At 35.3% G+C, this 13,929-nt stretch overlaps 1 protein-coding gene across 1 annotated transcript; it reads left to right on the top strand.

The window, feature by feature from the left end:
• The first annotated feature begins 5,131 nt into the window (after positions 1 to 5,131).
• Positions 5,132 to 8,449, top strand: LOC140175086 (uncharacterized). The gene is made up of 4 exons (XM_072202000.1): positions 5,132 to 5,450; positions 5,631 to 6,175; positions 7,886 to 8,006; positions 8,334 to 8,449. The coding sequence occupies exons 1-4, from the start codon at positions 5,132 to 5,134 to the stop codon at positions 8,447 to 8,449; spliced, it is 1,101 nt and encodes a 366-aa protein (XP_072058101.1).
• The last annotated feature ends 5,480 nt before the right edge of the window (positions 8,450 to 13,929 follow it).

Below are 13,929 nucleotides of genomic sequence, written 5' to 3'. Positions count from 1 at the left end.
TACATGTTGGTTTGTCAAATTAGTAATACAAAATATAAATTATAAGTCATACATAGAGTGAGAAGGGTAGAGAGAAATAGAGAATGAGAGAGAGGTAGATAAGATGATGTAGGATTGGAGTTTATTAATTTTGGAAGAAAATATTTTCTCTTAAATGAGAGTGTCATGTGACTATTAGTGATAATGTATTGATTGTTCACGAATTTATGCACTTCTTGAAAAATAAGAGATTCGGGGATGAATAACTAGCGTTAAAAGTAGATATGAGCAAAGCTTACGAATGGGTTAAATAGAAATTCGTTTGGGCTATTATGGAGAAATTGAGTTTTTGTAGAAGGTGGGTGGAGTGAATGAAGGAATGTGTAACAACCATTTCCTACTCTGTTGCTATGGATTGGAATAACAACATCATGGTCACTTTAAGCCACGTAGAGGATTGCGACAAAGCAACCCCCTTTTCCCTATCTGTTCACCAGAATACGTTTGAATTACAGATATCCTTACATTACTCATCTATTTTTTGTAGATGACTCAATTATATTCAGTAAGGAAACACCCCAAATATGTGCTAATATAGCCAAAATTCTACAATCTTATAGTGAGGTGAGTGGACAAGTAGTTAATCTACAAAAATCATCCTTATTTTTCAGTAAAAATACCATTCCTAAAATCCGAGATACTTTATCTGATATTCTCAACATTCCCATGTTGGGAACCAAGATAAATACTTAAGTCTACTCTCAGTGATATAGAGATCGAAGAAGGCAACCTTCAATTATATTAAAGATCGGGTGGCGAAGAAATTACAGTACTGAAAAAAATTCCTCTTATCAGCCAGCGACAGAGAAACATTGATTAAATCCATAGCCACTGCCATTTCGATATATATGTTGGGGTGTTTCAAGTTGCCTGAGACTCTTATAGAGAAAATACAGCGTATGATAATTAGATTCTAATGGGGACAAAAGGAGAATGAAAGAAGACAACACTGAATTAGCTGGGATATAATCTGTAGACCTCAAACTCAAAAAAAATTAAATTTCAAGGATTTTAAAAACCTTTAATCTAGCTTTGCTAGGAAAACAAAGCTGAAGAATCATCTCTCAACCTCACTCTCTATTGAGTAAAGTGCTAAAAGCAAATACTTTAGATACACTTCCTTTTTGAGGATAGAGATAGGCTACAATCCTTCATGGGGGTGGTGCAGTGTTTTGGAAGGGCGGAAAATTTTTGAAGAAGGTTGTCTATGGAGAATAGGACGAGGTGAAAAAGTCAGGGTCTTTGAGGATAGATGGTTAAAATATGTTGATCCTAACTCAATTCACAGTAATACTACTTTCAACAATCGAGTTGAATGAGTTTCATAGCTAATAGACCACAACAAATAATGGCGAAGTGAAATTATAGAAGCAATATTTTAGCCAAACATTACATGGATTATTTTACAAGCTCTAATAAGCGAAGGGGAAGATTTGCTAACCTGGCCAGCAGAGAGAATTTGACAGTAATCTGTTCAATCTGGTTACACCTATGCTTTCAGAATACTTCACGATCCACCAGAATTATAACCAGAAATTTGTCAATAGAAAAAAATATGGCGAGCTCTTTAGAAGATCTAATGCCCTCGTAAAGCTAAAAATTTTCTCTGGCCTACTCTTCACAATGGTCTTCCAGTGCAGTAAAATTTGAACCGCCAATTCTCAACAGTTTCGCCACAATATCCTAGATGTCCAAATTCTTTTGAATCGGTGATCTACTGTTTGGCCTCTTGCTCTTAGTCAAGACAAGTATGGCATTTGCCAAGGATCCAACCATAAAAATAACAGGGGATGATGACATATTTTAAAAATGGTGGGCGCATGTGAGTGGAAGGATGATGAGAGAAGATGGAGGAAATAAAAAAATAGCAAAAGCAGTTTTCATCCTCTACCAAATCTAAAAAGTGCGTAATATGAAGATAAGAGCTTTTCTCCTTTTAAAATTTTTTCCATAATATATAAGATAAAAGAGAAATTTGTTATAAAGACGCTACATTGATGAAGTAATTATTGAATTTTTATTTTTGATTATCTTAAAATAAGTAAGATGGAAGTATTCCGTTTTAATTTTTTATTGTGCTATCTAAAATTGAACCAACTCTATTTATTGTTTAATCTTTTAATTAATAATATTATATTCTACTTTTAAAAAAAATTTCATTTAAGAAGCCTCCAAATAAGATAGCTGCACTTCAAAACCAAAGAAACAATGATGATAAGTGGTGGCTTTTGTTCCATGTCATCTCCACCTCTTTTAAATCTTGTTCAATTATATTTTCTCATTTTTGACTTTTTTTAGATATTTCTAATTTTTCTCCCACCTACTTTTGTTTTCATAATAATTGATCCACCTTTTAATACTTTTTCGTTTGTGAAGAAAGATCACTAATATATTAACAATATAACTAATTAAATATATATTTCATAAACAAAAACTTAAATGATTAAAACCTTTTAAACATCACATAATTAATTATATATATAATACTATTGATAGACTCAACGTATATGATGTATTTTTGTAATTTAAATATTAGCACTTTTTTTCTCAACAAATATATTTAAGATTATTATAATTATAATTAAGAAAACAATAAAACAAATTTGCAATAAAAAATAAATTTTAAATATTCTTAATATTGAATAGATCCAAATTTTAAAGTTTAATGACAAATCAAACATATAAAAAAATTAAATTTTAACTAATATTATTTAAAAAGATATTATATGTATATAAAAAATTAACTACCAAATCAATTATTATATATTTATATATATAATTTTTATTTTATATTTTAAAATATATTCAAAACATTAATTGGGTTGAATAGCTGGTGTTTTCCAATTTTTTTAGATGTTGGACTTCTTTTATCATTTAAAAAAAAAAAAAACCTAATATCCTTAGAAGCATATTCTAAATAACGAAACTACCAATCATGCTAGTAATATTTAAATAATAATACCTTTATAATTTTTATACAATATTCTGTGTAGAGTCTAGTCGGGGTTTGTTAGCAACCACATCTCTTTACCTTTTTTTTTTCAAATTTTAAATCCATTCTCAAATCAAAATCGCATCTTCTAAAATAAGAGTATTTAAAATCGATTCAATTTAAACAAAATCAATTAACCCAATAATTCTGCTAAAAAGATAATAAAAAATCTTGATAATATGTACAATGAGTAGGTTATTTAGCTCAATAAAAATAAAAAATAAAAATTACTTCACAAATTATCTTAAATCCAAAAATTCCTATCCAATTATTTCAAAAATATATATCAACATGCTGTGTAAAAAACCTAATTTTCAAATGGAGAGCGATAAGAGCGGGGGAGAACCTTTGAGGGTGACAGATAGCGAGGTAGCCGGCCATACCGGCGGAAGCAATAAAGGGGAGAGCGGGGGAGGGCATGCATCAGGTGAAAAGGATGGGATTAAAGGATACAGTAACAAGACTCAAAGTCAAAGAGTATTGTTTAGAGATAAAGTTGTTGGTGCTTCAGCAAGGAGAGTTTTGGAGGTTGCTGATTCTCTTGATGGGGATAAGATGGCTACAGTAATTGGTAAGCAAGGTGACTCGGAGATACTAACATTGACGTTCACGGAAGAAGCAAAAGAGATATTGGCAGAGCCCTATAAAGATGCCATCGTGATCAAAGTTCTTGAAAAGAGTTTTAGCTATACGGCGATCACGCACAGGTTTAAAAGTGTCTGGAGAACGAAAGGAGGATATGAGGTACTAGATATCAGTTTTGGCTATTTCTTAGTCAAATTTGATCTCTTGGAGGATCGAGAAAAAGTTCTCCTTGGAGGACCGTGGATGATTAGTGGCAGTTATGTTGCGGTTAAACCTTGGAGTTCTTCATTCAGACATTGTGAAAACACATTTGGGTCTACCATGATTTGGATAAGGATCACAGGTTTAAACATTAACTACTATCAAGAGAAAGCCATGAAAATGATTGCGTCAGCGGTTGGAAAACCGATCCGCATCGACTTAGCCACAAAGTCTACGGAGAAGGAAAAATATGCAAGAGCATTGTGTGCAAATCAAATTGAGACTTCCAATCATAAAGAGAATTCAAGTTGATGGTCATATGTATGACATAGAATATGAGCACTTGAATTTAATTTGTGAAAAATGTAGCAGCTTTGGGCACGTAACAAGAGAATGTGCGAGAGAGAACAACAATGGTATTGAGAAGGAAAGCACGGTGAAGGAGAAAAATTTGCCGTTCACTATTTTCGGTGGATAACAACAAGAAAATGGCAGAAGGTAGTCAAATCCCAGTAAAAAATCAAAATTCAACTTTTGAATTTGGATTTGATGCCAGATCAATTCCAATTATGGAGAAGCATGGAACAACGGATCTTGGACGACATGATAATTTGCAAGAATCATGCATGGATAAAAATACTCATGCAAAAGAGGGTGAATGGGTTACAGTTAGTAGAAAAGACAAGAAAAAAGTGGGTAAAGGTCCAAGAGTGGTACCAAAAAAGGCCAACGTAGCAATATACTCTAATTTGGTGAGTAAGAAATTTTGTCTTGAGCCTACTAACATGTATGCTGGATCCTCATCAAATGCAAAGGTGAAATCCTTATCAAATGCAAAGGTGGGGTCTAAGGAAAAGAAGAATTCTCCATCCACCCTTGGCTCTTTGGAAATAGCACAGGTGGCTTTCAAGGATCAGAGCACTCCCTTTTTCAAAGCAGGACACAAAAGGCAACGTCCTATTTCGCTTCAAAACTCACCTATTGAAGCATTGTCAACGGATTCTCGAGCAAAAAAAGAGTTTGATAAAGTCGGTGCAACAACAAATCTGGAGAACCAACCTCAACAAAAGAATGATGGTTCTGTGGTGCAAGTTCAAGAGAAGAAGCTTGGAGAGAGGGGCCCATCAACGTGAGGTAGAAAATTAAACATTCCAATTATTTACTTTATTTTTATGGATTGTGACCATTTAAATATTATTAGTTGGAATGTAAGGGGGCGTCAAATAAGATGTCTCGGGTGCACTGTAAGGTGTTGGTACGAAAATATCAACCAACCTTTTTTTATTTTGGTGGAAACTCATTAGGTTTGAAACTATGAAAGATTTTTGGGGGAGATTAGGCAATTATCCTGTAGGGATTGTAGATGCTGTTGGGCACAAGGGAGGAATTTGGTTCCTCTCTGCTAATATAAAATTTTCTTGTAAAATTCTTTGGTCTATGAATCAATGTGTAACATTGAAAATTGATGGTGGTGGGAAAAGATGGATTTGTAGTGCGGTTTATAGTAGCCCTCAAGCCGTTAATAGAGTAGATTTATGGAGTCATCTGCTTGATATTGGCTTGTACATTCAGGACCCGTGGGTAGTGGTAGGGGATTTTAATGATATTTTGAGTGTTCACGAGGTGAAAGGTGGTAATTTCTATTCGAATCGCAGTAGTATCTTTGCAAGCACTTTAGATTCTTGTGGTATTTTTGATCTGACAACCTCTGGGAGACGATTTACTTGGTTTCATAAAATTCAAGGAAACAAAGAAATTGTAAAGAGATTGGATAGAGCTTGCTGTACTATAGAATGACGCCTTCTTTTTCCAGAAACATTTATTGAATTTCTCATTCGTTCTCACTCTGATCATTGTCTCCTCCTTATCCGATGTCAAGGAGTTCCTGTCAAGAAAGAAAACCGACCTTTTAGATTCCAAGCGGCATGGGCGACGCATCCTGATTACAAGGCCATTGTTCAGAAATCTTGGGATAGTACAGATTTTGGCATCCATAGGAAGTTGTTGGGGGTTCAAGAAGCTTCGTTGGAATTCAACTCTACGGTCTTTGGTAATATTTTTATTAAAAAGAGGGAATTGGAGGCTTATTTGAATTGTATCCAATGGAAAATAAAAACTGATGATGATCCAATTTTGAAGCCCAAAGAGGAAGAATTGAGAGCTGAGTATAATCTAGTGTTGGCTCAGGAAGAGTTGCTTTGGTACCAGAAGTCAAGAGATCAATGGGTCCGATATGGTGATAGAAATACTAGTTTTTTTCATATGCAAACCATCATTAGAAGAAAATCGAACAAGGTTCATGGGTTGCTGGTCAGTGATGGGTCTTGGTCTGATGATCCGAAAGTTTTGCAAAGAGAGGTTGTTCATTTCTTCAAAAATATTTTTTTGTTCTACTGAGCCTGTTGAGGTTAATTTCATGGGAGAAATTTCTATGCCAACTCTTAGTCAAGATGCTTGTGATGATTTGTCTAAACCAGTGACAATGTTGGAGGTTAAAAAAGCTCTGGATAATATGAGCTCGTTCAAAGCTCCTGGGTCAGATGGTTTTCAAGTATTTTTCTTCAAGGAATATTGGGATGTGGTGGGTCATGAGGTGTGGCGTACTGTTCAGAAAGTATTCTTAGGGGAGACGTTAAGTCATTCTTTATTGGAAACTTTGATTTTTCTTATTCCTAAGTGCGACCCTCCAACTAGATTGAAAGATTTTCGGCCAATAAGCCTTTGTAATGTTATTTATAAGCTTGTGACTAAAGTGCTGGTTAATAGATTACGACCTTTCTTGGATGAGATTATTAGCCCAACTCAGGGAGGGTTCATTCATGGTAGTGGAGTGCCTGATAATATTATTGTCGCCCAAGAAGTTCTTCACTTTCTTAAGCGGACAAAGTCTAGAAAAGGAGCTATAGCTTTTAAGATTGATTTAGAAAAGGCTTATGATAGAGTTGATTAGAATTTTCTTGAGCACACTCTTAAATCTTTTGGCTTTCCTTCTCTAATTATTTGGCTTATAATGAATTGTGTTCAGACCTCAAATCTTTCCATCCTCTGGAATGCGAATAGATTGGATAGCTTCCAACCTCGCAGAGGACTCAGGCAAGGAGATCCAATTTCTCCTTATTTATTTGTTTTGTGCATAGAGAGATTGGCGTGCTTCATTTCCAAACAAGTTGACGAGGGTATTTGGGATGATGTGGCTGTTTCTAGAGGAGGACCTAGAGTTTCTCACTTGATGTTTGCCGATGACCTCCTTCTTTTTTGTAAAGTGAAGAAAAATTAAGTTCAGAATGTCGTACACACCTTGGAGTTGTTCTGCAAAGCTTTAGGTATGAACGTTAACATTGAAAAATCTAAAGCTATTTGTTCTAGAAAAATCTCTAATAGAAGGAAGGAAATGTTGTCTGCTGTTTCTCATATTCCTTTTACTAGTGACCTAGGCAAATACTTGGGGGTGAACCTTAATCATCCTCGAGTTGATAGGTCTCTTTTTTCGAACTCTTTAGAGAAGATAAGAATAGGCTGGCTAGTTGGAAAGGTCGAGTCCTTAACAGAGCAGGCAGGCTTTGCTTAATTAAATCTATTGCTTCTTCTCTTCTTATTTACCAGATGCAAGTGACTCTTTTTCCTACTTCGATTTGTCAAAAGATTGATTCTGTGCTTAGACAATTCTTGTGGAAGGAAAAGGTGGGAGAGCGTTGCTTAAGCTTGGTCAAGTGAAGCAAAGTTGTCACTCCAAGAAAATATGGAGGTTTGGAAATTAGAGACACTCAATGTGTGAATTTTGCTTTATTGGGAAAACTTGTTTGGCAATTACTGCATAATAAAGATAAGCTTTGGGTAAGGATTATGTTAGCAAAATATTTATCTGGGGGTTCTTGCTTTTCACCCAATTTTTCTAATAATGTTTCAAGCACTTGGCAAGCAATTTATAAGACAATCGAAAAGTTTCGTGATGGTTTTGAATGGTGTATAGGCAGGATGTCTCAATCCTTTTGGTATCATGCTTGGCAACCATCTGGAATGCTAGCTCCTTTGGTTCTTTTTGTGCACATTTCTAATTCTCTCTTGAAGTTAGAAGATGTCTGGCACTATGGACATTGGGGGTGGGATATGCTTTGCACAATGATTCCGGAAGAAATTAAACTTGATTTGATGCTCTTTGATCCTATCAAGCAAGCAAGAGATAAAGCAGGTTGGTTTTGGACAAACTCAAATACTCTCACCTACTCGACTAAAAGCGGGTATGAGTGGCTATTGAAGAAGAAATTTGGCTGGAATGATAATGAAAATTGGCTTTGGCTTTGGCGCTTGAGAATACCGGAGAAGATAAAGTGTCTGCTCTGGCTTTGCCTCAACAACGGAGTTCCCATAGCTAACTACCGGTTTTAAAGAGGTCTTGCTACTTCTGATTTTTGTCAGAGATGTTATCTTGCTCTAGAGGATATTGACCATTTCTTTAGGACTTGCCAAAAAGCTTGTCGGATTTGGATTAGCTTAAACTTGGGAATGACCGCTGTAGATTCTGGTTTGGATTTTGTGTCTTGGATTCGGTCTAACCTCAACAAAAATGAGTTCCTCTTTGCAGCGGCCTTTTGGTGGATTTGGAGGGATAGGAACAATGACATATTCCATTAAGATGATCCATGGAGTAGGGAGAAAATTGTTCACTTGGCTAAACATCTACTCGAGATTTCTCCAATGTCATTAGCACCCAAAAACATATTACTCCTTCCTCTTTGCAATATAACCGGGAACCACCTCCGATGAATGTCTATAAAGTGAACTGCGATGCAAGCATTTTTGAAAATGAGCAATTAGCGGGCTTTGGGTGTATTATTAGAGACAGCATGGGAATTTGGATAAAAGGTTGTTTTGCCAGTATGCCTCTTTCTAGTGTTCTCTATTGTGAGCTTCATGCTATTTGGAGAGGGCTTGTTATGACTTGGGATTGCAAGTGCAAAGAGGTCGTATGTGAAACTAATAATCTTGATGTATCTCTTCTTGTTTTGCAAGATACAACCAGCATGATTAGGACTGACTTTGATCTGCTTGACAAAATTAAAAAGATGCTCCAGCGTAATTGGACAGTTACGGTAGTACTCATTCAGCGCACAGCAAATAGAGTGGCTGATTTAATGGCTAAGACTACTGCTTTTAATAAGCAGGTGTACTTGGAGTGGTTGCTGTCCCCTAATAGTTTAGATATTATTATTAGAGAGGAGTCATACTCTTTCTCTTAGGTCCTTTTTCTTTGTGTTATTTCCAGTCATAAAAAAATTATTTCAGAAATAATAACTATCCAAATCCTAAAGGTTTAATTACTCTGCAGGTCCCTATAGTTTTACCAAATTTTTAATTAGGTCCCTATACTTTTTTTCTTTTCAATTGGGTCCCTATACATTATTTTTTTTAATTTAGTCCCTACCGTCACAAATCTGTTTAAAATAACAGAATATTCTGTTAAAAAACCGAATATTCTTATAATTAGATTAAAATAATTAATTAAAATCTCTTCTTTTTTTTTAAAATACTAATAGTACCCTTTGCATTTTGTCCCCAAATTAAAAAACCTTAACCAGTCCTAAGTTAGTTTCCTAAGATCTGAATTGAGTTTTTCCTCCGATACACTCTGCTGCCATCTTCCGTGGCGTCGTCCTTGTCCGTTGCTGGGTGGTCATCGCCCGTCTGCATCGTCCACGGGTCCACGGTCCACGGGTGCTCTGCTTTGCTTGTCTGCCTTACCCATTGCATTGCCTCGTCTCGCCTTGTCTCACTGTGCCTTGCCTCGAATCGCCGCTGTTCAACTCCGTCTTGCTTCCTGGATTGGCTCTGCAACAACGTGTGGCTGCTAAAAAATTATGGTAGCGATTAAAATGGTAGCGATTAAAATGGGGATGAAGTAGCAGGAAGAGTATGATGGCGATGGTGCTGCTGTTGTTTCTTCCACACAAAAAAATGGTGTTTGCTTACTATGTCACTGGTCATGAATTTGGCCACGCAACTCATGTTGCGGAGGTAACCTCTCATTTCTCATCCTCATTCTCACTGTCATTGTCGTTCATGATTCATTATTTGGATATTGCATTGCACTTAAGTTTGAATTGCAATTTCAATTTCAATTGCATATATATATGTAGGTGGTGAGGCATCTAATCCTTGCTGGTCATGATGTTCATGTGGTCACTGCTGCTCCTGAATTTGTTTTCACCAACGAAGTGCATTCTCCTTGCTTATTCTTTTGCAAGGTGAGTTTAAATCAGTTTAGCTTGATTCAGGCTTAGTTTGATAGTTGGATCCACTTCAAAATGCAGTTGTTCATGATCTAGATTAGTTGGACTGTATCTAGATATGTTTGTTATGGAATGAAATGAATGCTAGGATCATAGCCCATGTGTTTATTTTTGTGAACAGAAAAAAAAGCATATGCTTTACTACGTGTAATGATAATTGTAATCACCTTGAATTAAACATTGGGTTGACACACACCTTCACCCACCTTCCCTGCATCAATTCTTTGGTGTGAGTTTAATAGTGGATCCGTGCACATATTTTGTAGTTTCTTCAAAGTAGTGGTACTGATATTTTGAATAAGGACAGGATACTAAATATGTAAAATTCTTGATTCTTGCATTGAGTTTAGTTCTAAAGTTTCATAAAGCTAAAGCTTAGCCTTCAACTTGTATCATCTTGGCTTGATAGAAAAACTCAACTCAAAAAAGCAAATCATGGTAAACAGTTATTAATATATACTTAACATTTATGTTGTGCAGACTCAAACAAGAGCAGGGGACCATCCACTTGCCGAGATTAGGCTCAATCGAGTCACGATACATGCTAATCCACTTGCTTGTTAAGTGGTTAAACTTGTCTCAGCAGTTCTGATTACAAGAATAGGGAGGGTAAAGGGAATTCTTAAATACTCAATTTTAACCAATTTTTTTTACCTCTGATTAAGAGAAATACAGAAGTAAATTGTGCATTGAGTTAATTAACATGTTTGTGAGATATGAACAAAGGCATGTCGATAGATACATTTTTCAAGGATTAGTGTAAAAATGGTCATGTTTCTGTAATGTTTAGGACCAAGATTCTTTTGTATTGTGCGTCTTTCTCTTATTTTCTTCTTTTATATGGAATGTTCATGGCTTTTAAGTGTTACAATCTCATCTTGTTTGCATCACCAAGCAAACTTGTACCATGATTAATGAAAGAAGCTATAGAGATTTGTATATGTAATGTCAAACATGATTAGAATAAAGTAATCTTAATGATAGATCTGCTTAGAATTTTGTGAATCGAAGCTGAATCACTCGTTGGCTAATTTAAAAAGGTTTAGTAGAAAAGAAAAACTATATATATACAAAAGGAAGTTTTATTCAGGACTAAAAAAATAATATAAGGAATACAATAGTCTATTAATATTTGAAAGCAATGAATTTATCTTTATCTAAAAATTTATTCCCTATTACTATGTCATTTAGATTTTTTTAAAAGAAAAATCATTTTCTTCATTCAAAGGAAAAAATGTACACAGATGAATTTTGTAGAAAAACAAAGAATTTAACTAAAGATAAATTTATGCTTTAACTAAAAATATTCTAAAGATATTTATCATCAGACAATTTTAATTGGTTTTTATTTTTATTATTTAGTTTTGTTTTTATAAACTATGAAATCAAGTCCTTGTTTTCAATAACTTTGAATAACACATGGTAGGGATATTTATTAATAGACGAATGTTAATTTATTCTATGTAGAGTAAGGAGCATAACGTTTTTTAAAAAATGATTTGCTATTTTTTATGTCGTAGAATCATTAAATAGGAATTATAGGAATATCTTTCATTGAATATTTATAATTTCTCTGAATTTTTAATTAAGTCCCTATACTTTTTTTCTTTTTAATTAGGTCCCTAGGGGTATACAAGTAATTTTACAATTCCCTAACATTTTTTTAACGTTTAACGTTAACAAGGACTAAATTGAAAAAAAAATAATGTATATGGATCCAATTGAAAAGAAAAAAAGTATAGGGACCTAATTGAAAATTCGGTGAAACTATAGGGACTTGCAGAGTAACTAAACCAATCCTAAATTACAAACAGTTTTCACCCCCAAATCACTATTCCTCCCACAGCCGCCCTTCTAGCCCCCTCTCCCATCACCGTTGTGGGATCGTCATCAAACAACCAACTACGTATTTATTAAAATAATCATCTGGCCACCTAATGAAATGACCATCCAGCATTTGTTAATTGTATATACTTAAACTTAATCTAACAAAATAACCATTCAATTAAGAATTAAAATAACCACATTAAACATTCAGCACATTTGCGAGGTGGAGAGAGTCGACGACAACTAGATTGTGAAAGAGAGCAAAATTAAATCAGAGGTGTTAAAGAAGAGAGAAAAAAGTGCTAAAGATTCTGTATCTTCATTGATTATGGATATGTGGATATATAGCAATATAAACCATAGGCCAACTGTAACACCCTACCATACAGAGTCTTATGCTTAAGTCATAATTCAGAGATGGCAAGGTATTACGACCTCTAAAATAAAAATTTAGTACGTATAGTAGTATGAATGATTGATTATAACTAGGAGCCTTTGTAGAAAAAGGGGTAAACAAAAAACCGCAACTCGAGAGCGTAACACTCCGATCGATAACGTAACGAACAAGGATAACCATCGCGTGATTATATATAAACAGAGGAGTGTCAAAAATAGGAATATCAAGACTCAAAATCTGGCTGCGAAGATAACCGGTCCGAGTATAACAATATATACATATGATAAAATAAGGAAAACCCCAAAGGAAACCCAAAGGGACACAAATACATAAAACCTATTCTCCAAAATCTCCCATAAGAGGAGTCATCACAGTTTGTATTGTTTAATGGAGATAAAAGTATCTAAGCAAAACATATAAACCCAAAACATAGCCCCGAGAACAAAGGATCTTCGCAATTATAGAAGTCTCCAGCATGCCTCAGCGGGAAACCTCACGTCCTGCATCTGAAAACCACAAAATCCGCATGGGTGAGAACCAGAGGTCCCCAGCATGGTAACAGCTTCCACATATATAATACATAATAATGGAGGAAAGCCAAAGGCAATCCTAGAACTTCCTCCAGATAATATCAAAGCTTATAAACAAGCTAAACCATATAAGGGCATCTGACTAAAGATTCTTCAGTCTAACTAATACTTCCCTTTCCAATTCCTTCACACCTCCCAACCACCAGCAGGAGTATAAAATAGCAAACACAGTTATATCAAACAAAGAATGTACAAATAGGAACAGTTAAGGCATTTAGACAATTAGCAAGTAATATGCAGTCAAATAGGCAATCTCAAACAATTCATATAGTATGCATATGATGAATGCTTGTCCCTAGTGGCTGATGATATCATCTGTCGGTTATAGAGCCAACCCGACAAGTCCTGGCAGTTAACCAATAGACTGTCCCTCTGTCACGCATCCCCAACTCGAGTTATACTCATCATAAAGTTGATCATAATCATGATCTATATCCATCACCTTCACTGGTGAATATTTACGGGGGCGAGCTCATCCGGGTCTTTCACAGTGCCCGGCCACACTTATGACATAGGGTCAAAAGAGTATCAAGTCTCAACCTGGAGCACGTGGTGGCTAGCCACTGCTACTACCCAGGGAAACTCGTAACTCCGATAGTGGAAGTGCAAATCACAATTATCAATAATTCAGCATAAACATGTGATGAGCGGATAATTTATACGCTTTTTGGCATTGTTTTTATATAGTTTTTAGTAAGTTTGAGCTACTTTTAGGGATGTTTTCATTAGTTTTTATGTTAAATTCACATTTCTGGACTTTACTATGAGTTTGTGTGTTTTTCTGTGATTTCAGGTAAATTCTGACTGAAATTGAGGGATTTGAGCAAAACTCTGAAGAGGGCTGACAAAAGGACTGCTGATGCTGTTGGACTCTGACCTCCCTGCACTCGAAATGGATTTTCTGGAGCTACAGAACTCCAATTGGCGCGCTCTCAACGGCGTTGGAAAGTAGACATCCAGGGCTTTCCAGCAATATATAATAGTCCATACTTTATTTGAAGAATGACGACG

The sequence above is a fragment of the Arachis hypogaea genome, chromosome 9, assembly GCF_003086295.3.
Source record: "Arachis hypogaea cultivar Tifrunner chromosome 9, arahy.Tifrunner.gnm2.J5K5, whole genome shotgun sequence".
In the NCBI taxonomy this organism is placed as follows: domain Eukaryota; kingdom Viridiplantae; phylum Streptophyta; class Magnoliopsida; order Fabales; family Fabaceae; genus Arachis; species Arachis hypogaea.
The sequence above is the reverse complement of the archived record's forward strand: the minus strand, read 5'-3'. Positions and strand labels throughout refer to the sequence as shown.